Source organism: Staurois parvus, unplaced genomic scaffold (assembly GCF_062004578.1).
Source record: "Staurois parvus isolate SC_StPar_1 unplaced genomic scaffold, SC_StPar_1.0 ptg000697l, whole genome shotgun sequence".
Lineage (NCBI taxonomy): Eukaryota > Metazoa > Chordata > Amphibia > Anura > Ranidae > Staurois > Staurois parvus.
The window spans coordinates 1277180-1302442 of NW_028318493.1; the positions used below are offsets into that span (position 1 = coordinate 1277180).

The 25263-nt window shown below is 42.3% G+C and overlaps 1 protein-coding gene across 2 annotated transcripts in view; it reads right to left on the reverse strand.

The window, feature by feature from the left end:
- The window catches only part of ATRNL1 (attractin like 1), an 857293-nt gene that overhangs the window by 534825 nt on the left and 297205 nt on the right, over positions 1 to 25263 (reverse strand). For both annotated transcript variants that reach the window (XM_089653036.1, XM_089653035.1), the window contains exons 15-16: positions 15429 to 15610; positions 502 to 715 (exon numbers count right to left, since the gene is read on the reverse strand). In XM_089653036.1, coding sequence (XP_089509162.1) covers positions 502 to 715; positions 15429 to 15610 — 396 coding nt within the window. The remainder of the gene's footprint in view (positions 1 to 501; positions 716 to 15428; positions 15611 to 25263) is intronic.

Below are 25263 nucleotides of genomic sequence, written 5' to 3' on the forward strand. Positions count from 1 at the left end.
ACATCATTTCTCTACTCGTACTGACAAGACTCCAAGTGCCAAATTCCTTCAATGTCTGTCTCTTGTTCTAAAAGTCTGTGGTTAAAAATGGTCATGGTTATTAGAGTGTTCCACATTTCATTTTGAAGAACTGGTAACATTACTTCATCATGAATTGTCCAATCGTGATGAACAAGACTGTGATTTTCCTAAAATGCATTGACAGCCCTTGGTTATTACTGGTAACATACATGTGCATGCACAGTTCTTTCTTTCAGACTCCCCTCCCTCTGTCCATGGGTAAACCATGTCCTGGCAACACTCAGCAAATACCTAAATTAATTGCTGATTTAAGGTTGTGCATTAAAACCTTGCTAATATTTCCTACTGTTAAATGTGTTGAAATTTCTTGAACACGACCATCCAGTAAACCTCTGAGGCAGCAGAAAACAGTACCAGCCTGCTGACAACGATACAGATTATCACCATATCTTCTTTGCCAAAAAATTGTATTCCACCTACCAACTGGCTTCTCACACACCAGGCCATCTGTTATGGCAGTGCATGGGTTGGCCTTCAGTCCTGCCACCTCAGCCCTTGCCAGATAAGCACAGAAGCCGGAGTCGCTTGGCTCTCCTGGAAGCCACTGGAGAGTGGTGTTGGTGAATGGGCACATATCCTCCCAGCCCCAATAGGACACGTTGATCTTCCGTAAGCCCACCCAGGGTGATAGTTTCTGCAATAAGAAAACAGAGAGAAAATTAAAGGAACAGTTCGCCCGAAGATTATATTTCAGCTATTGGTGATGTCTTTCAGGTGCTCTTCCTGTTACATAATCTTTAATATTAAATACAATGCAGCAAGGAGAGTGGGAGACCCTCATAGCAGGCACAGCATGCAAGTCAATGATGGAGAAGGATCTGGAAGTTCTGATCTATCATAGACTTAAAGTAGAACTATGGCCTCACATTCATCAAAATATGTCCTACCACAACTTAATTATACAAGTTTTCTTTTTTAGCTTTCTGTGATGGTGGAGCAACAATGCTGCACTACTCCTGAATTATGTAGGGTGTCCCAACTTGCACTATGAATAGATGAAACATTTCTGCAGTGACTGTGGCTATCAGCATTCTCACTGCAAATTCACAGACCTGTAGCTTCTCTAGAACACACAGAACACTTTCTTATAAAAGTAGTATACACAATATTTCCCCATACAAAGCATTAGTAATACCTCATCTGTAACATGCAGTTCAGTTTTTGATATGAATTCACAAAAACGATGTTGGGGAACTGAAGAGGGTAAAGTGCAAAACAACTAATAGGCATGGAGGAGCTCAGCTATGAGGAATGATCAGCTGAACTGAGTTTATTTTTCCCTGAGAAGAGGTTTTTAAGGGGGGGATATGAGCACCATGTATTAATACCTAATTGGTCCACATAGCAAACTTGGTAAAAAGTTGTTTAGTGATTGTAAAGGCAGATGTTTTTATTCTGTAAAAAATAAAAAAACATGTTATACTTACCTGCTCTGTGCAATGCTTTTGCACAGAACAGCCTGATCCTTCTCTTTTCAGGTTCCCCAGCCAGTACTTCTGGCTATGGGGGCACTTGTGCATGCTAGCTCCTAAGCTAGGGAGAATGTCACCAGCACACCGAATATCACCAATATGGGTCCAAAAGTCTTAATGAACGATCACATAGTTCCAGCAAGGCAACGTTGCAGACTCTCGCAGGACCCCTTCATCAGGCATGTGATTATGAAGGGGTCCTGCGAGATTCCGAAACGTTGCCTTGCTGGAACTATGTGATCGTTCATTAAAACATTTGGACCCATATTGGTGATCCTTGGTGTGCTGATGACATTCTCCCTTGCTGATTCTGTTCGGTTCCAGCCGACGGTTGCTGCAGCACCCACTTATACACACAGCCAATTTTAACGCAGGAACGTGTGCATTTGGATTGTACACTTGCATTCTAGCTCCTAAGCTGGCCCTGCGTGTTCATAAGACACACAGAAAGCAGCTAAGCCCGCCCCCTGCTCCCTCCTCACTGGCTGTGATTGACAGCAGTGGGATCCATGCCTGAGCCAATGAGGAGGGAGAAAGCCTCTGCTCTTGTACACATTGCTGGATCGATCGAGATGAAGCTCAGGTAAATATAAGGATGGGCTGGGGAGGATATGCATGAAAAAGGTTTTTTTACCTTTCTGCATAGAATGCAGGAAGGTAAAAAACCATCTGCCTTTACATCTACTTTAAGCTCATTGCAAAGGACAACGTGCACTCTTTGCATTTGGGGAAAAGAGGCCTAACCTTCACATACAGAAAGACTTCTTCCCAGTACAAGCTGAGAAACTGTGAAATAGAATGCCCAAGAATGAGTTCAAGCCAGATCTGTAGATTGCATCGAAAAAAAGTGCTAGATGTGCTTCTAAAAGCAGAGTGTACATCTGGCTTGTACGTGATATTTATAAGTAATAACACTGTAGATTGTTGATAAGGGTAATATCCAATTGTCAATTTTGCTGGGAAACTGAAGACTCCAGATCATTTCTTTATTAGATAAAATGATCCGACAGATTGCCCACAGCAACTTCTTAAGCCAGAAAAACTCCCAGAAATGAAATTACTCAGAAAGAAAATTACTTTCAATTCATTATTGTACATTTTTGATCTTTTAAAAGCAGGTCCCCTAAAATGTAATTTAATATCTTTTCTGGGTGCAACGAATACTTCAAGAGCGCATGCAAGCGTTGCGACATTATACCTAATAAATACTATTCGCACAGTTGATTAGTTCACATTCACGACTCACAAGGTCCCATTAGCCTGAAAAATGGAGTTTAGCTTTTAAAATTTAGAGTTCCCCCCAACGGCAGCTGGAAAGTATCATTTTAAATCCTCGGCTTGCCACTTGTGCTGTGATAATGTACATTTATACACAGACGTGTTTTAGGAGTGCCGAGCCAGATTAACATAAACAAAAAGACTTTCTTGTGCACAAAAGCATTGTTTTATCTGCCTCGTCATAAAACCTTAGGAACGCCGCACCGCTCTGTACATTGTGCTGACCTTGTACGCAGTATTGGAAGAAAAAAATATTTTTAATGTGAAGCATAAAACGTGCCCTGACTGAGCTGTGAAAGGAAAGGATGGAGAGCACTTCCCGAGGATTATAAGGGTTTTATGGTGTTTCCATGTGCCCGTATGCTGAACTGCAGAATCTTAACCCCATAGTGGACCATACATATTGTCTTGTCTTGGATTTGTTGCCAGTATTTATACAGTGCACATATAATATGCACTACATTCCAAAGTGCATTGACTCATTTAATTCAGTCATTGATTTGGACTAGTTCATTCAAAACTATATATATATATTTGCCAAAAGTATTGGGATGCCTGCCTTTACACCAACATAAACTTTAATGGCATCCCAGTCTGTTGACGTGGTATGTTGATGCTTTAAAAGTTCCCTTAACTGGAACTAAGGGGCCAAGCCCAACCCCTGAAAAATGACCCCACACCATAATCCCCCCTCCACCAAACTTTACACTTGGCACAATGCAGTCAGGCAAGTACTGTTCTCCTGGCAACTGCCAAACCCAGACACATCCATCAGATTGCCAGACAGAGAAGTGTGATTTGTCACTCCAGAGAACATGTCTCCAATGCTTTAGAATTCAGTGGCGGTGTGCTTTACACCACTGCATCCGACACTTTGCATTGCACTTGGTGATGTAAGGCTTGGAGGCAGCTGCTCGGCCATGGAAACCCATTCCATGAAGCTCTCTATGCATGCTTGTTGTGCTAATCTGAAGACCACACAAATTTTGGAGGTCTTTAGCTAATGACTCTACAGATAGTTGATGACTTCTGCACACTGTGAGCTTCAGCATGCGCTGACCCTGCTCTGTCACCTTACGTGGCCTACCACTTGGTGGCTGAGTTGCTGTTGTTCCCAGTTGCTTCCACTTTACTATAATACCACCAACAGTTGACCGTGGAATATTTAATAGCAAGCAAATTTCACGGATGGACTTATTGCCCAGGTGGCAACATATCACGGTACCACGCTTGGAGTCACTGAGCTCCTGAGAGTATTCATACCCCTTGAAATTTTCCACATTTTGTCATGTTACAACAAAAACATAAATGTATTTTATTGTGAAGTGTGCACATAATTGTGAAGTGGAAGGAAAATAATAAATGGTTTTCAAAATTTTTTACAAATAAATATCTGAAAAGAGTGGCGTGCATTTGTATTCAGTGCCTTTTACTCGGATACCCCTAACTAAAAATCTAGTGGAACCAATTGCCTTCAGAAGTTGCCTAATTAGTAAATAGAGTCCGCCTGTGTGTAATTTAATCTCAGTATAAATACAGTTGTTCTGTGAAGTCTTCATAGGATCATTAGAGAACATTAGTGAACAAACAGCATCATGAAGGCCAACGAAAACACCAGACAGGTCGGGGATAAAGTTGTGGAGACGTTTAAAGCTGGGTTAGGTTACAAAAAAATATCTCAAGCTTTGAACAGCTCACGGAGCACTGTTCAATCCATCATCCAAAAATGGAAAGAGTATGGCACAACTGCAAACCTACCAAGACATGGCTGTCCACCTAAACTGACCAGCTGGGCAAGGAGAGCATTAATCAGAAAAGCAGCCAAGAGACCCATGGTAACTCTGGAGGAGCTGCAGAGATCCAGAGCTCAGGTGGGAGAATCTGTCGACAGGGCAACTAATAGTTATGCACTCCACAAATCTGGCCTTTATGGAAGAGTGGCAAGAGAAAGCCAATGTTGAAAGAAGACCATAAGAAGTTTGCGAGAAGTCATGTGGGGGACACAGCAAACATGTGGAAGAAGGTACTCTGGGCAGATGAGACCAAAATTGAACCTTTTGGCCTAAAACCAAAACGCTATTTGTGGTGGAAAACTAACACTGCACATCACCCTGAACTTACCATTCCCACTGTGAAACATGGTGGTGGCAGCAACATGTTGTGGGGATGCTTTTCTTCAGCAGACACAGGGAAGCTGGTCAGGGTTGATGGGAAGATGGATGGAGCCAAATACAGGGCAATCTTAGAAGAAAACCTGTTGGAGTCTACAAAAGACTTGAGACTGGGGCGGAGGTTCACCTTCCAGCAGGACAACGACCCTAAACATACAGCCAGAGCTACAATGGAATGGTTTAGATCAAAGTATATTCATGTGTTAGAATGGCCCAGTCAAAGTCCAGACCTAAATCCAATGGAGAATCTGTGGCAAGACTTGTAAACTGCTCTTCACAGACACTCTCCATCAGATATGACAGAGCTTGAGCAATTTTGCAAAGAAGAATAGGCAAAAATGTAACTCTCTAGATGTGCAAAGCTGGTAGAGACATCCCAAAAAAAGCAGCGAAAGGTGGTTCTACAAAGTATTGACTCAGGGGGGCTGAATACAAATGCACGCCACGCTTTTCACATTTATTTGTAAAAAAATTTGAAAAGCGTTCATTATTTTTCTTCCACTTCACAATTATGTGCCACCTTGTGTTGGTCTATCACATAAAATCCCAATAAAAATAGGATTACGTTTTTGGTTGTAACATGACAGAATATGGAAAATTTTAAGGAGTATGAATACTTTTTCAAGGCACTGTGTATATATATATATTTAAACAAAGGTTGGACAAAATTATGGAAACACTACGTGAAAGAACTAAATTACCTAATCTGGTGTTGAACCACCTTTGGCATGCAACACGGCCTGAATTTTCCTGGGAATTGACACATATACTCTTCATGCAAAAAATTGTTCCAGTCGTCAAGAGATGCCGAAGGCGTAAAATGAGCCCGAACCTTGCTCTCCAAAACTGACTAATGTGGCTCTACGATATTGAGGTCCGGCAACTACGGCGCCCAGGAAATGTGTGAGACTTCGCCTGCATGCTTGTCAAATCACGATTTCACAAACCAGCTGTGTGAATCGGAGCATTATTGTCTTGGTCTTCTGGAATAAATGTCTGTACTATGGGGAGCACAAGGTTGGCCAAAACTCATTACATGCAAAGCAAGATAGTTCAAGCCGTGATTTGTCATAATTGTGATGATTATGGCTTACAGCTCAGGAAAACCCCAAATCCACAATCTCAGAAAATGAGAATATTGTGAAAAGGTGCAATATTCTTGGTTCAAAGTGTCCCACTCTAATCAGCTAATTAAGCCATAACACCTGCAAAGGGTTCCTGAGCCTTTAAATGATCTCTCAGTCTGGTTCAGTAGGAATCACAATCATGGGAAAGACTGCTGACCTGACAGTTGTGCAGAAAACCATCATTGACACCCTCCATAAGGAGGGAAAGCCTCAAAAGGTAATTGCAAAAGAAGTTGGATGTTCCCAAAGTGCTGTATCAAAGCACATTAATAGAAAGTTATGTGGAAGGGAAAAGTGTGGAAGAAAAAGGTGCAAAAGCAGCAGGGATGACCGCAGCCTGGAGAGGATTGTCAGGAAAAGGCCATTCAAAAGTGTTGGGGACTTTCACAAGGAGTGGACTGAGGCTGGAGTCACTGCATCAAGAGACACCACACACAGACAGATCCTGGACATGGGCTTCAAATGTCGTATTCCTCTTGTCAAACCGCTCCTGAACAACAAACAACGTCAGAAGCGTCTTACCTGGGCTAAAAAAAAACAGACCTGGTCTTTTGCTCAGTGGTCCAAAGTCCTCTTTTCTGATGAGAGCAACTTTTGCATCTCATTTGGAAACCAAGGACCCAGAGTATGGAGGAAGAATGGAGAGGCACACACTGCAAGATGCTTGAAGTCCATGAAGTTTCCACAGTCTGTGTTGATTTGGGGAGCCATGTCATTTGCTGGTGTTGGTCCACTGTGCTTCATTAAGTCCAGGGTCAACGCAGCCATCTACAAGGAGATTTTGGAGCACTTCATGCTTCCTTCCGCAGACGAGTTTTATGGGGATGCTGACTTCATTTTCCAGCAGGACTTGGCACCGCCCACACTGCCAAAAGCACCAAAACCTGGATCAATGACCGTGGGATTACTGTGCTTGATTGGCCAGCAAACTCGCCTGACCTGAACCCCATAGAGAATCTATGGGGCATTGCCAAGAGAAAGATGAGAGACATGAGACCGAACAATGCAGAAGAGCTGAAGGCCGCTGTTGAAGCATCCTGGTCTTCCATAACACCTCAACAGTGCCACAGGCTGATAGCTTCCATGCCACGCCGCATTGAGGCAGTAATTGCTGCAAAAGGGGCCCAAACCAAGTACTGAGTACATATGCATGCTTATACTTTTCGGAGGTCCGATATTGTTCTCTGTACAATCCTTGTTTTATTGATTGCATGTAATATTCTAATTTTCTGAGATTGTGGATTTGGGGTTTTCATGAGCTGTAAGCCATAATCATCACAATTATGACAAATCACGGCTTGAACTATCTTGCTTTGCATGTAATGAGTCTATCTCATATATTAGTTTCACCTTTTAAGTTGCATTACTGAAATAAATGAACTTTTGCATGATATTCTAATTTTTCGAGTTTCATCTGTAGTCGCCCGCAGTGACTCTGCCTTTTAAGGTGATGATGTGGCCTGCAGAATACCAAGATAAGGCTGCCCAAACCATGATTACACCACTACAATGCTTTACAGTTGGTACAAGACAGTCCTGGTCGTAAGCGTGGGACAGTGTTTGCCACATGTAAAAACATCCAGTGGTTGGAAAGTGTGAAGCTTGATTCACCAAACCATATTACACTCTTCCATTGATCAATAGTCCATAATTTATAGGTGTTGCATCACTCTCCTCTTCTGAACATTAATATCGGTCACTATCGGTTGTTTGGCATTTGCAGCTCGCCCGTGAATGTTTTGGTTATGAAGTTCCCTCCTCACAGTTTTTGTGGACACAGGTTTTGGAAAACTGAGCTCTGCAGTCACTTTTGCAGCAGTTGTTTTCTTATTCCTGGTCACAATTCTGCACAATGTCCTTTTGTCTCTTTCGGTAATTTGACCATGTTGACCATTCTTATGCTTGTTAGATGATGTTTTCCTGCAAACTGTATATACCATCACAACGTTTGATACTGTACCTCATGACACAGCAAATACATTGGCAACATCAGTCACAGAGGAACCAACTAAACGGCACCAACAATTTGCCCTCTTTGAAGCTCAGTAAGCTCTGATATGACTCTGTATTACTAGCAGCGCACGCAGTGAATGAGGAAAGTGAGGCTTCCCACCTGTTAGCTAGGTGTCTCATCACATGGTGGAAGCAAAAGAATGTTACAACACTTTTGCTTTCAACATGATGTTGTCACTTTTCACACCTGCAACTCATGTACTGTTTCCATATTTTTGTCCATATTACCTGTTGATCTTGCCAGTAGATCTGTAATTTTTCCCACTTCCTGTAGCAGGCCAAGCTGCCCTATAAAAATGACAGTTATAGAGGCTAGGACAAAGCATAAAACACTGCTGGGGCTTGCCTATGGTTAGCTGTTATTAATAAGGTTTCAACCTTTATTCCAAAAGAAAAAATAACCTGTTGCTGTAACGTCCTAAAACGTGCTATCTGGAGTTAATGTGTCTTTTACTTAAAGTGGAACTCAAATGTATCTGAGCACCACAAAGTGAAATTGCTATTTCATTAATTTTATAATCAAAGCAAACTCCACTATCCATGTCTCCATGGTTTATTTTGTGGAGAAATCACTTTGGAGCACACCGCCCTAGCATTTCTAGCTGTGGCCATCTTGTGTAAAGGCAGATGATTCATGCAGAATTTACAATACTTCCTGGAATCCATCCACACTAAGCTCAGACACACATGCAGGAGGGTGTGCTTAACAGAGAAAACCCCACCTCCAAATGAAAAAAAAAAAGTCCATGAAGACTCCTGGGATGTGTGACATTATTTTGGCCTAGGCCAGAAAGCAGCTGAATACAATTTAAAAAAATATTGAGAGAGTTTAGTTCCGCTTTGAAGTCCATTTAAAACTACATGTCCATCTAAGACTACCCTACTGTACAATTTCACTGGAGAACAGTGTTGTCACTGTAGCAGGAAGTAGAAAAATAACAGATCTATAGTACAGAGAAAACTTAAGAAAACAAAAACTTCCTATGTTAACCACATGCGCCGCCTGTTTTCAGGTTTTTGGGCACGTGTGTGTGCACCCCCTGTTGACCCGTGCTGTGATTAGACATAGCAGGAGTTTGTCAGCAGGTTTCAGCCAATGATTTTGGCTGTATATCTGTAGATCGGTTTTGGCCAATCACAGCACAGAGTTCGGTGTTTACAAACACACAGAACTCTGTACACAGAACAGCAATCTGGCTGTTTCTTAACCACCTCCCACCCGCCATATAGTCCAATGACAGGAGCAAGGTGGTTCTCTCGCTCTGGGAGGACGGCTCAGGGAGCGCGCAGCGCAGCGATCGGCGGCGCGCTGTGTCCCTCGAACACAGAGGATCACCAATCCACGGAAAGAGCCGAAGATGTCGGCTCGTTCATGTGATCAGCTGTGTCCAATCACAGCTGATCACATGTAAACAGGGAAATGCTGGTTATCGGCATTTCTCTCCTCTCGAGCTGTCACACTGACAGCTCGTGAGGAGAAGAAAGCTGGTAATCGGCATTCCGCGGAGGGGACATGTACACTGATCATCAGGGCACTGATGATCAGTGTGCCCTGATGATCAGTGTAGCCCCAGCAGTGCCACCTGTCAGTGTCCATCAGTGCCTTGTATCAGTGCCAGGTGCCAGTGCCCATCAGTGCCACATCAATGCCACATATCAGTGCTTACCAGTGCACATCAATGCCACATATCAGTGCACATCTGAGCTGCCTTTCAGTGTCACCCATCAATGCCAATCAGTGCCACCTATCAGTGCCAGTCAGTGCCGCCTATCAGTGCCAGTCAGTGCCGCATATCAGTGTGCATCAGTGCCGCCTATCAGTGCCAGTCTATGCCACCTATCAGTGCCATATAGCAGTGCTGCCTTTCAGTGCCCATCAGCGATGCCTGTCAATGCCCATCAGTGCCACCTACCAGTGCCTCCTCATCAGTGCCCATCAGTGCCACCTATCAGTGTCCATCAAAAACTAAGAAAAAACTTTTTTTTTTTCAAAATTTTCCATGGTTTTTGGTTTAAGAAAAAATAAAAAACCCAGAGGTGATTAAATACCACCAAAATAAAGCTCTATCTGTCACAAAAAAATGAAAAAAATTTCATATGGGTACAGTGTTGCATGACCGCGCAATTGTCATTCAAAGTGCGACAACACTGAAAGCTGAAATTGGCCTGGGCCTGGGCAGGAAGCGGTTATAAGTGTCCTGTAGGCTTGTGGTTAAAAGCAGGGAGAAAATGCAGCCAGATCTGTGAGTGAAAACAGCAAACATTACACATATTAACCCCTTAGACCAGGGGTGGGCAACTGTGGCCCTCCAGCTGTTGTAAAACTACAAATCCCATGAGCAATGCAAAACTGACAGTTACAAGCATGATTCCAAAAGGCAGAGGCATGATGGGACTTGTAGTTCACCAACAGCTGGAGGGCCACAGTTCACCCCTGCCTTAAACAGTTAACCTCTGGACTGCCCTCTGATGTTAACCCTTTCCCAGCCAATGTCATTAGTACTAGTGTCACTAGTGTTATATACCAGTGTCAGTTAGTGTCCCTCCCAGCCAGTGTCTGTTAGTGACAGATTGCCCTCCACACTATTGCAGTCGCTCTATAAGTTGCTGATGACCGCCATTATTAGTAAAGCGTCTATTGCTGTCTAAATTCCACTATATATACTATAGTTTGTAGACACTATAACTTTCACACAAACCAATTAATATACACTTATTGGGATTTTGTTTTCCGCACAGACATGTATCAAAATACATTTTGGAATAAATTTATGAGGAAATTTGATTTTATTTGATATGTTTTGTAGCATAAAATATAGGGGTTGTTTTCTAAATTTCTGAGCCTTTTTTAGCTATACAATAAAAAATGCAAAATAAAATAAAAAAATAAAAGGGTGATCAAACACCACCAAAAGAAAGCTCTGTGTGTTAAAAAAAAAGATGGAAATTTCATTTGGATACAGTGTTGCATGACCAAGAAATTGCTAGTTAAAGTAGCATAGTGCTGAATAGCAAAAAAATCTGGTCATGAAGGGGGTAAAACTTTACTGAGCCCAGTGGTTAATGCTAACCTTTCTGGCTAAAGATGGCCACATGTACAGAGATTTTACAATCAAGTTGCAGTACAATTGCTAAGGAACCACCTTACTGCTCCAGTGGTAAAAGAGCAGTGATACAGAGACACTCTAAGATTTATTACCATCATTTCCCAGTGAGGGACTACCAAAACCACCCTTCTCTGCCCTGAGAATGTGTCCATGTCGCTTTGCCCAATATATGCATTTTTTGTTTTGGCCAAGTTACCAAGTAATGAGGGAAATATTATAGCCCTATTCCAGAAATAACTTCTTTTAAATGCTGAAAAAGAAAAGTTAGAATCTTTGTTAGGTTTTAGAGCTTCATCAGTGTTGTCAGCAGCAAAGGGAGGAAGAGGAAATTTTGCCCATGAGGGTGCTAACAGCAATGAAAAAACATCCAGAGGTCCTTTTAGACCTGGAATCAGAGGGCTAATATGAGAAATTTCATGGGAGGGAAGTAGGGGGAAGTTCTCCATTAAAATTGCTGGCTCCCAAAGCTCTCCACCAGTGAACACAAATTTAGGTTCCTAAGGCCGGCCATACATGGGTCGAAATTCGACCGATTTTTTGTCCGAAAATTGGACCCAAGAATAATCGGCCAATTTTTGCTCTGTTAGTGGGTCAATGGCACCAGCCGATTTTCGTGGTTCCTCCCCTTTTCGGTGATCGGGTATGTTGGAAAATTTGTGAAAAACGACTGATTTTTGACTCAATGATGGTCAAATCGTACGATCAATTCTCCGAAAAGAATATGTGCATGACCTGTGACCTGGAAGCAACAGAAGTTTTGCCTGTTATACGGGGTGAACCTTATGACTTGGTCGGCCGATTTTCAAAATCATTGCTAGCACCATCGGATTAATGAACAAACCACGTTTTTGATTTTCGGACGGAAAATTGTTGGAATTCGAACCATATATTGCCTGTATAAGTTCCATACCTCCTACCTTCAAACACTGTCCAGTGAACACAATGCCACTTTAAGGCTGAAGTCTACTTTGCTTATTTGTTGCTTATTTTATTTCCCTGGTTCCTCCTTTGCCCCCTCATCCACATGCTAATGACATGGCAAGCCAGGAACAGTCAGGCTGGGAAGGAAAAAGCTAGATGGGGCAGGATGTACTCCAGCCTAGAAATGAAGCGAGTTCTATCTGACATGCTGCAGCTTCTAATGCACATTGTGAGAAGCTCACAGTGTGCAGTAAAATCAGAGTAAGCCATTTCAGTCCAGGAGAGGAACCTGTACAACTGAGCAAGACTGGAGGGAAAGCTGGAGGTCAGCTTTAAGCTAGCTATAAAAAGAAGTCTGAGGATACTTTTCTGACTCTCTGATCTCCTTATTTATTCCTGGCTGTCCCAGCACCTTCCTTCCAACTAATCTGGATCATTCATCATTGTCACAGTTTGAGGCTGTGGCTAATGGCACCATTTGTTGCTGTTGTAAAGTGCTGGTTATGGCTCTTGCTCTCATTGCTGGGCCTCATCTGCTGCTCACTAGCAAACAAAGTTTTGGAGGCCAAGAGAGCACAGGGGCCAGATTACAGCAGCAGATGAGATCGATGAATAATTTACTGTAACAAACTGAGTGAGATATATGGCGGTATTAATAGAGAATTCCCTCCCCCTGCGATTTTCTCCAAACAGACGAATGTTGCGTAGGTTTATATCAGCACACTGGACACTGATCCCCCAATCCATCTGGCAATGAAAAATTGGATCATCAAACCAAAAATGATTCAGCTCCTTGAGCAGATAATCTGAAGGGCCACCAGAACATGTTTTATAGGCCTTTCCTGACATCTTGCCGAGAACGCACACAGCTGAACTTCAGGCAGATACAAAGAAGAGAGAAATTAATGCAGCTCTGTGTTTATTAATATATCTATAAAAGTATTTTTTTATGGAAACAGTGTATGTACCTGAATCTTATCTGGTATCGCCCTCTTAAGAGTCGCTGTACAGCAGAGCCCTGACTGGAGGAAGGAGAAGCAGAAAGGAGCCAACCAGCTTTGCTACAATGCTCATGTGCTTACAAGGAACATGTCAATATGAATGACAGAAAGATGAGCTCATCAGTTTGCCGCTTCTTCTTTCACTGTCCAGTCATAGGTGGGGGAGTGACATGACCTGTAAGTGTTACTGAAGTGCAGCAGAGAAAAATCAAGTCTAAATGGTTAGCACTTTTGCCTGGCAGTACTAGGGTCATTGCTTTGAATCCCAGCCACAGCACCACCTGCCTGGAGTTTGCATGTTCTCCCTGTGCCTGCGTGGGTTTCCTCTGGGTACTCCAGTTTCCTTCAACACTCCAAAGACATGCTGGTAGGTTAATTGGCTCCTGTCTAAATTGTCCCTAGTATGTGTATGTATGAATGTAAGTTAGGGATCTTAGATTGTACGCTCCTTGAGGGTTAGTGACTGATGTGAATGTACAATATATATATATATATCGTATTTGCCGGCGTATAAGACGACTTTTTACCCTTTGAAAATCTTCTCAAAAGTCGGGGGTCGTCTTATACGCCGGTATACGACATACTGACACTTTTTAGAGGGGCAGCGCGGTGCCGCCGCCGCCCCCCCCCCTTCCAACGGAAGGGACACTAAGTACAGGGGTGGGCAGGGGCTGTTTCTTACCTGGTTCCGGTCCCACGACGATCTGGTCCAGGAAGCGCGGCTGCGCCTTCAGTCCGGCCACTGGATGTTCGCGCGGCTGCTCGGCTCCGCCTCCTCACCGGTGATTGGCCGCCAGAACTGTAGCTCAGGAAAGGCACACAGGCGGCCAATCACCGGCGAGGGGGCGGAGCCGAGCGGCCCCGCGAAAATCGAGTGCAGGACCAGCAGGTAAGTGGTCAGTGTAGAGGTGCTGCTGCAACCACGTATGCTGGCTACAGCAGCACCGTACGAGAACAGGGTCAGCAAGTGTCAGTGAGAGGAATAGTGCCCTATCATTGGTGTCACTGATACCAATGATGGGGCACTATTCCTTCTACTGATACCAATGATGGGGCACTATTCCTCCCACTGACACCAACGATGGGGCACTATTCCTCCCTCCCACTGACACCAACGATGGGGCACTATTCCCCCCCCCTGACACCAATGATGGGGCACTATTCCACCCCCCACTGACACCAATGATGGGGCACTATTCCACCCTCACTGACACCAATGATGGGGCACTATTCCTCCCACTGACACCAATGATGGGGCACTATTCCACCCCCCACTGACACCAATGATGGGGCACTATTCCACCCCCCACTGACACCAATGATGGGACACTATTCAACCCCCCACTGACACCAATGATGGGACACCATTCCTCCCACTGACACCAATGATGGGGCACTATTCCTACAACTGACACCAATGATGGGGTACTATTCCTCCCACTGACACCAATGATGGGGCACTATTCCTTCCACTGATATCAATGATGGGGCACTATTCCTGCCACTAATACCAATGATGGGGCACTATTCCTCCCACTGACACCGATGATGGGGCACTATTCCTCCCACTGATACCAATGATGGGGCACTATTCCTCCCACTGACACCAATGATGGGGCACTATTCCTCCCACTGACACCAATGATGGGGCACTATCCCTCCCACTGGTGTGCATTGGAAGAGGGGTAGTCTTATACGGCGAGTATAGCCCAAACACTACATTTTAGCAGGAAAAGTAGGGGGTCGTCTTATACGCCCAGTCGTCTTATACGCCGGCAAATACGGTGTATATATATATATATATATATATGTAAAGCGCTGCGTAAATTGACGGTGCTATATAAGTACCTGAAATAAATAAATAATAAATAAACAAGTCTGCAGTCCTGGCATGAGACACATGCCATGAGACACACTCCTATACCAGCATCCTAAATCCGAAATTATATAATTATATCCAAATACCAATTCTGTAAACAGGCCCTCGGAGATGGGGCTTTAGGCAAGGATTGCTTTTTAGCCATTTTTTATTGTGACAAAAGTTCAAACAACAACAAAATAGACACAAAAAAATATATAAATGTTTTTCTAACTCCATCACAAAACCCTCCTGTTGGTCCTGTTCATAACACATCAGGGTTACTGCAAAACTAGTAGATGGAATGTGATTGGATTCAATTCTACAGGACAGCCCCTGACACCATCCCTTCCCTGTCAGCATAGTGTACACCAGTGTTTTCTGACCCCTGCATGTTACCTGCACTGTGTACTTCTGCATTTCATCCAGGACGAATTCCACTTCTTTTGGGGTGGTGAGGGAGGCCAGACTCCCGCTCAGATTATGGCAGTACACTCTGGCATTGTCGTAGCTGTCTCTGCTAGAGTTGATGCGCAGACAGGCCTCACCGACATGGCTCCACCCCTCTCCGCACAGATGAGCTGTGAGAAAAAAGAAATACAATGAAGTCGTGCAACAATCACCATGATGGCAATAAATGTTTGGATGAGACATGTCTGCCTGTAGATCATAGAGGGATTGGCAGAGCTCAGGCCATTTAAAACTTTCATTATTGTGTGGTGGCCTAAAAGAATGATGAGACAAATGTGAGATTGTAATACTGTGTTTCCCAAACTAGTCATCAGGGACCAGCAAAGGTTCATGCTTAACAAGTGCAGGACCTAGGACTTACCCAGCATGCCCTATAATCCCTTCCTCCTAAGCCTACGTATGTACGTGTCTTTTTACTGCAAAAAACAAATCTGAATATTAAAGCGGAACTAAACTCTCTCAATCAGCATTAACTATATTTAATCCTAATGCTGCTAGCCTTAGCAGATATCTAGGAATATGTATTACATTTACCTGTTTTAAACTTTTTTTTACATTTCTTCAGTTGCTTCCTGGTTTCTAGCCTAGGACAAAATGATGTCATACATCCCAGGACTCTTTGTGGCATTTTTTTCCTTCATCTGGAGGAGGAGATTTCCAAGCTAAGCACATCCTCCTACCTGCACACCTAAGCAAAGAGCTGATGGATTCCAGGAGTTAAAGCGGAACTTCACTCTCTCAATCCACATTGACTATTTTTACTCTTTATGCTACTAGCAATAAAATAGATAGGAAAGTATATTATATTTACTTGTTTTAAACTATTTTTTTATGTTTATTCAGTTACTTCCTGGTTTCTTGCCTAGGCATATGATGTCAAACGTCCCAGGAGTCTTCTGGAGGAGTTTTCTCAGCTAAGCAAGCCCTCCGGCCTACATAAATAAATAAATGGAAAAACGCAGCGCAACAATATATATACAAAATATAGTGCTAACAATAAATACGTGCAAAAACAAAAGACTGTGCTTCTGAAAATCAATGTGTGCTATATCAGATGTCTAATCAATACATACATATAGGACTCCATGAACTGCACATAACCAGTTCTCTAAATGAATTGTGCACACAAATAACAAATAAATTGTCCTTAATAGTGAATTGTCCCTTTAAATCTTGAATATCAGCATGTGGACTTGTTTGGTATATATCCCATAAATCGTGATCCAAATACACCAACTACACCCTGTTCCAAATATGCAAATTCTATTTAAGTGTCACAAAGATTAAATATTTTGTTTTTCAGTTTAACTCATGGATGGCATTGTGTGTCAGGGCTCTTTTGATCACTGAAAACAATCTGGGACACCTGTGATAATTAGATTGGCCGGTGAGCCCAATTTAAGGAAAAACTGCTAAAGGAGAATGTTCCACATTATTAAGCAGAGCACTATTTTCAAGCAATATGGGGAAGAAAAAGGATCTCTCTGCTGCCAAAAAGAGTGAAATAGTTCAATGCCTTGGACGAGGTATGAAAACATTAGATATTTCACGAAAAAGTAAGCGTGATCATCGCACTATTAAGAGATTTGTGGCGGATTCAGAGCACAGACGGGTTGGTGCAGATAAAGGCACATTGCAGAAGATTTCTGCCAGATCCATGCATCGGATCAAGAGAGCAGCTGCTAAAATACCATTACATAGCAGCAAACAGATATTTGAAGCTGCTGGTGCCTCTGGAGTCCCACGGACATCAAGGTGTAGAGTCCTCCAGAGTCTTGCAACTGTGCATAAACCTTCTATTCAGCCACCACTAACCAATGCTCACAAGAAGAAACGGCTGCATTGGGCAGAAAAATACATGAAGACTAATTTTCAAACAGTCCTGTTCACTGATGAGTGCCGTGCAACCATGGATGGTTCAGATGGATGGAGTAGTGGATGGTTGGTGGACGGCCACGCTGTTCCAACAAGGCTGCGACGTCAGCAAGGCGGTGGTGGAGTCATGTTTTGGGCCGGAATCATGGGAACAGAGCTGGTCGGCCCCATTAGGGTCCCCGAAGGTGTAAAGATGACCTCTGCAAAGTATGTGGAGTTTATGACTGACCACTTTCTTCCCTGGTACAGAAGGAAGAACTATGCTTTCCATAATAAAATCATCTTCATGCATGACGATGCACCATCTCATGCTGCAAAAAATACCTCTGCATCATGGCTGCTATGGGGATAAAAGGAGAGAAAGTCATGGTGTGGCCTCCATCCTCCCCTGACCTCAATCCTATTGAGAACCTTTGGAGCATCCTCTAGCAAAAGATCTATGAGGGTGGGAGGCAGTTTACATCCAAACAGCAGCTCTGGGAGGCTATTCTGACTTCTTGCAAACAAATTCAAGCAGAAACTGTCCAAAAACTCACAAGTTCAATTGATGCAAGACTTGTGAAGCTGCTATCAAATAAGGGGTCCTATGTTAAAATGTAACGTGACCTGTTCAAATGTTTAAAAAGTTAAAATGTTGTTAAAAGTTTGATTGAAATAGCTTTTGATTTCAGTAAATATGCTGCAAACACAACAAATGACAATTTTCAGTTCTTTACATCCTATAAAGTGTTTTGAAACTTACTGTGCGTAATAATTTGGAACAGTGCATTGGAAGTGTTTTATGTTTAACAAAAATCCTGTTATCATTAGGAGGTTTGTTCAATCAAATTTGAATTGTACTCTTAATAGTTGATAACATGAGAATTATGCTGCCTGTTATTTATATCAATTATTTAGGTAAATAAGAAAAATATAATTTGCATAATAATTTGGAACAGGGTGTATAAGTGTCATCGGAATATGGTCTAAAAAAATGGTGACCCATCCCTTTAAATCTGCTGTCTATAGACCAGTGTAACACACTACTGTATACACGTGTGCTCCTGTGTCACCCCTTAGTGCTCATCCACTGCGTTCACCTCCAAGTTTGACCCGTAATGACAGGTCAAACTGTGCTTTCCCCTTTAACCGGGGAGGGTATACTGGTACATAGGTCTTCACCACCATTAGCCAGCACTTTTAAACATCTCCAGATCGCTCCACATCCATGTGAAAAAACGCTCAATATAGTGTAATATTGCCACTCAAAACAGCCTTTATTTAACTACCTGCCGACCGCAGATAGCCGAATGACGGCTGCACTGCGGCCGGCCAGTTCTGGGTGGACGTCATATGACGTCCCCCCAGAACGCGCTCTCCTGCGCGCCCCAGGGGGTGCGCACCCGGCGATCTCCGTGATCGCTGTGTCCTACGGACACAGCTGATCACGAGATGTGGTAAAAGGCCGATCATACCGGCCTTTTACCACGTGATCAGCGGTGTCCAATGACACGCTGATCACAGGGAAATGCAAGTGCCGGTTCTCGGCTGCACTTTCCTCACGCTGTCAGATCGTGAGGAAAGTACTGCCGAGAACCGGCAGTTGTCAGAGCGGGGATCGGCACCGATCATCAGGGCACTGATGATCAGTGCCCTGATGATCGGTGCCCAGCAGTGACACCCGCAAGTTCCGCCCAGCAGTGCGCCCACTAGCTCCGCCCACCCGTGCCCAGCAGTGCCCCCACCTGTGCCCAGCAGTGCCCCCACCTGTGCCCAGCAGTGCACCCACCTGTGCCACTCTGCAGTGCCACCTACCTGTGCCCAGAAGTGCCACCTACATGTGCCCAGCAGTGCCACCCACCTGTGCCCACCCACCTGTGCCCACCAGTGCCACCCACCTGTGCCCACCAGTGCCACCCACCTGTGCCCACCCACCAGTGCTGCCCACCAGTGCCACCCACCAGTGCTGCCCACCAGTGCTGCCAGTCAGTGCCACCAGTCAGTGCCCAGGGGTTGTGCCAGTCAGTGCCGCCAGTCAGTGCCCAGCAGTGATGCCAGTCAGTGCCGTCTATCAGTACCCATAATCAGTGTCACCCATCAGTGCCGCCTATCAGTGCTGCATATCAGTGCCGCCTATCCGTGACCCCTAATTAGTGCTGTCTATCAGTGCCGCCTATCCGTGCCACCTCATTAGTACTGCCTATCAGTGCCCTTTAGTGCTGCCTATCAGTGCCCATCAGTGCCACCTATCAGTGCCCATCAGTGCTGCCTCATCAACGCACATCAGTGATGGAGAAAAAATACCTGTTTGAAAAATTTTATAAAAGAAACAAATAAACTTTTTTTTTTTTTTCAAATTTTTTGCACTTTTTTATTTATAGCGCAAAAAGTAAAGCGCCCAGTGGCGATTAAATACCACCAAAAGAAAGCTCTATTTGTGAGAAAAAAATGATCAAAATTTCATATGGGTACAATGTTGCATGACCGCGCAATTGTCAATCAAAGTGCGGCAGCGCTGAAAGCTGAAAATTGGCCTGGTAAGGAAGGGGGTATAAGTGCCTGGTAGGCAAGTGGTTAAATCAATCTGGTAAAACTCACATTAAAATGTGTCCTCCTGGGACACTACAGGGTTAAAAACTCACTATACAGTGTTTGCTGTAAGAAGTGTGCAGAAATCCCTTGTCCAAAATGGCGGCACGTGCACTTCCGGTTTGCGTTCTGACCCTACACATTACGTCATATCATGTGACTTCTTCAGGAGTAGCCGATTGGATGTCAAGCCTACCATTTATATCTGTTTACTAATTGTAATGTAGTTCATCTGTGTTGGCGCCATTTTGTTAGAGACCAAACATGGTCTTGGGCGCCATTTTCTTGTGGACTTCTACATAGCACTAATGCATCGGTCTCACGCTACCAGGAGAGATTGCTATGATAACCGACATGGCAAGTGCATGGACAGGGATGAGCACAGAGAGGTCTACCATACATTAGATCACTCTGTATGCTCTCCTTAAGGAAATATGGATATTAAATATATATTAAACTGTAGACATATTAGTATTAGGAGAAGGGATATTTAACCTGAGTGAAATTACCCTTAAAAAAGAAGAACTACAGGTTCTAGATAAAGGTTTAAAATATGCCCCGGTTAAAAACCTCAATAAATTTGAAACATTCATCAATATTCAAAAGTATATTCGAAATATTAATATACAAGTATATGCTGTTGAATCCCCAAATGCAGACGAATAGAATAGCAAACAGATAGGATAATCCATACAGGGCTAAGGAATAGATCCACATTCAACCCCCAAATTGGAAATTATAAATATGTGGACTTCTTCAAATGGATGGTACTAGAAGATCTAAACAAATTAAACATTAAGAATTACAACAACCCAGATAATATAAGAAGGGGAATCAAAGAAATCGAAAAAAGAAATGAGGTGGTGATACGTCCATCAGATAAAGGAGGGGGTATAGTGGTTCTATCGAAAGAGAAATAGAAAGCAGAGATGGAAAGGATGGTGAAAGATGAAAACACAAACTCCCTCCTACCACGCAATCCGACACTAGGCTACAGAAAAGAGTTGACAAAAATAATCAAATAAGGGCATGTTAAATGCAAATTAAGAAAAATACTTGGTACCAACAGCATGCAGAATACCTATTATATACTCCATTCCGAAGATACACAAAGATAGGGAGAACCCTCCAGGGAGACCGATAGTCAATGGTATGGGCTCGGTCACTGAAAGATTGGGACAATATGTAGATGTTTTTCTGCATCCTGAAGTGCAGAATACCAAGGCCTTCTTGAAAGATACAAAGCATGTTCTACAGTTATTGGAGGAAATCAAGGATGTAAAGGATTTAATATTTGCTACAGCAGACGTGGGATTACTGTATACAATTATCAACTATAGGGAAGCAATGGAAGCGGTCAAATGGGCCCTTGATAAGAATAAAAAATTGGATAAACAGAAGAAGTATATAAGAAGATGCTTAGGCTTTTGTTTGGAACATGCATACTTCTGGTATGATGGTAAATACTACAAACAAGAAATGGAAGTATCAATGGGATCTAAATTTGCTCCAAGTGTTGCAAATTTGTTTCTGTCAAAATGGGAGGAAGAGGTAGTATTTAATCATAAACCACAAGAGCTCATCTTATACTGCAGATTTATTGACGATATTCTAGTTATATGGAAGGGTAATGACAGCTCCCTAAATAACTTCATAGCGAAAATGAACAACAACCATAAAAATATCGTGCCAACGAGGGAAGTCCGTAAAGAATCCATACATTTCCTAGATTTAGTAAGATCAACGGGGCAAAATATGATCATTACCCGCTTATACTTCAAACCAACGGACAGAAACAGTTACATCATGATGGATAGCTGTCACCATATCACTTGGTTGATGAACATCCCAAAAGGGCAGTTCATGAGACTTAGAAGGAACTGCACCGAGAAAGAAGAGTATACGAGGGAAGCAACAAAAATTGGAGAAATGTTCGTCAGAAAAGGATAAACAGAATGTATATTGAAAACCAGAAATAGCAGGTTGATAATCGTGACAGAAAAGACCGCATTAACAACATAGAAAAGAAAAGAGAGGAAGATTACATAGGAGCGATCGTATTGCATTATAATAAACAGTACAAACAAGTGGAAAAGATCATATATAAACATTGGGACATTTTAACAGTAGACAAATGGTTAACGAACATCAGCAGAACAGCAGCAATAAAATTAGAACTTTAAAGCAAAAGGAATCAAAATGGATCTTCCAATTACAAACGATGGTACCGCAAGGGTTAAATATGGACTTCGATCTTAACTGCTTTATAGAAGACTTAATAGCCCAGAGAGAATAGGAACATATACCCATATAGCGTATTGATATAGTGGGGTTTTTACAGTACCTTAAGGGCATTGCGCACACCAAAATACCAGGTTAGGCATATATGATCTCTATAGTTTATATATTACGACATCACTATGTAGTATTTACGTACATATAGAAGTAAGGATCTATAACATATGGATGTATGAGTCGTAAGATTTAGATATACCCCTCCATCAGGGTTCCATGTAATATTGTTTACGGTGGTGTACAGAGTTCTTCTTGATTTTACTTATTATGTTTATATAGTGTGGCCCATAACCCTCACCACATATATTAATATTATAGCATTTCTGCGATCTGTAGGGTGCATTAGGCACATTAGGGTGATATATAACCTCATATATTCACCTATTCGGCACATAATATGCAGCTTATTAGGTTTACGCTCACGACTCATAAGATACACATACGAGGCATTTTATTCTGGATGATAGTTTGTAGTATTTATTATTTCATTATATTCTCCCTATGTAATTTTATGGATATATTTAGTATTGGCAACATATATGCATGGGAGTGCAGAAGAGACATATATACACTCCCACTTTAATTTAATTCTTTAATAATTTTTTAATGATTATTTATATGGTATCAGATATAGCTAACAGTGGGTACACGGTTAATATATACATACATGGCATCAGTAAGAGTGTACATTAGGTACATGTATACAACTATATATGCATATGTCACTATTAGAGACACATTGAGTATCCTTATTATGTAGAGATTCAGGTTTTTAGGTTATCCCCCTGTCCTATGTCCATGTAGTAGAGAAACCAATTACATTACCCTGCCATATTCAGTAATTCATGTCCTCATTGTTTTATATATACTTATTCATACTTCTACGGGTTTAATATCCATATTTCCCTTAAGGAGAGCACACAGAGTGATCTAATGTATAGTAGACCTCTCTGTGCTCGTCCCTGTCCATGCACTTGTCATGTCGGTTGTCATAGCAATCTCTCCTGGCAGAGTGAGACCGATGCATTAGTGTTATGAAAAAATCCACAAGAAAATGGCGCCCGAGACCATGTGAAGGTCTCTAACAAAATGGAGCCAACACAGATGAACTACATTACAATTAGTAAACAGATATAAATGGAAGGCTTGACATCCAATCGGCTACTCCTGATGAAGTCACATGATACAACATAACGCGTACGGTGCGCCGATGACGTCAGGCCGCAAACCAGAAGTGCACGTGCCGCCATTTTGGATAAGGGGTTTCTGCACACTTCTTACAGCAAACACTGTATAGTGAGTTTTTAACCCTGTAGTGTCCCAGGAGGACACATTTTAATGTGAGTTTTACTAGATTGATTTAAATAAAGGCTGTTTTGAGTGGCAATATTACACTAGATTGAGCATTTTTTTCACATGGATGTGGAGCGATCTGGAGATGTTTAAAAGTTCTGGCTAATGGTGGTGAAGATCTATGTACCAGTATACCCTCCTGGGTTAAAGGGGAAAGCACAGTTTGATCTGACATTATGTGTCAAGCCTGGAGGTGAGCGCAATAGAGTGTTGGAAGTGGATGAGCACTAAGGGGTGACACAGGAGCACCGCACACGTGTATACAGTAATGTGTTACACTGGTCTACTTGAAGTACAGCGGATTTAAAGGAACGGTTCACCACTTTTTGAGACCATATTCCGATGACACTTATAGCTGGTGTATTTGGATCACAATTTATGGGATATATACCACACAAGTCCACATGCTGATATTCAAGATTTAAAAGGAACAGTTCACTATTAAGGACAATGTATTTGTTATTTGTGTGCACAATTCATTTAGAGCACTGGTTATGTGCAGTTTATGGAGTCCTATATGTATGTATTGATTAGATGTCTGGTTTAACACACATTGATTTTCACAAGCACAGTCTTTTGTTTTTGCACGTATTTATTGTTAGCACAATATTTTGTATATATATTATTGCACTACATTTTTCCATTTATTTATTTATGTTGTACATGTGGGAACACATTATATGCTAGCCGCACAATTTTTTTTAGGAGGTTCATAGCGCTGAGCGTTTTCTATACACCTCCTGCCTACATGCCTAAACTAAGGGCAGATGGATTCCAGGAAGTCAATGCTACTTGAATCACCTGCCCTTACTCAAGATGACCACAGCCAGAAAAGCTAGGTAGTGTTTTTCAAAGTGATTGCACAGCAAAATAAAGCATGGAGACATGAATGGATGGGTTAGTTTTCTTTGAATATTAAAAATGAATTAAAGAGAGTCTTTGGTTTGTGGTGCTCAGATGCCATCTAGTTCCGTCTTAATTGCTTCAAGATGTTCACAGCTAGAAATGCCAGGGTGATGTTTTTCAAAATAATTTCTCAACCACAATAAGCATGGAGACATGGATGGATGGATCAGCTTCCTTTGAATATTAACAATGAATGAAACAGTGTTTTCAGTTTGTGTTGTTCAGCTACAATTTAGCTCCACTTTAACACAAAACATATACAAATATACAGTGCTCCTCCTAGACTCCCTTAACCACTTGCCCTCCAGAACATTTCCCCCCCCCCCCCCCCTTCCTGACCAGGCCATTTGTTTTGCGTTACGGCACTGCGTTACTTTAACTGACAATTGCGCGGTCATGCATCACTGCACCCAAATGATATTTACATCTTTTTTTCCCACGAATAGAGCTTTCGGTGGTGTTTTTAATTTTTTGCGCTTTAAAAAAAAAGACCGACAATTTTGAGAAAAAATTTTTTTTTTGACTTTTTGCTATTAAACATGTCTAGTAAAAATTAAAAAAAAAAATCAAATTTCGTCATAAATTTAGGCCAAAATGTATTCTGCGACATGTTTTTGCTAAAAAAAAAATCCCAATACGTGTAAATTAATTGGTTTACGTGAAAGAGCATTTACAAATAGCGGTATATATACTGGGATTTTTTTTAATGTTTTATTTTTACAAGTAATGGTGGTGATCAGCGACTTATAGTGGGACTAAAGGACTG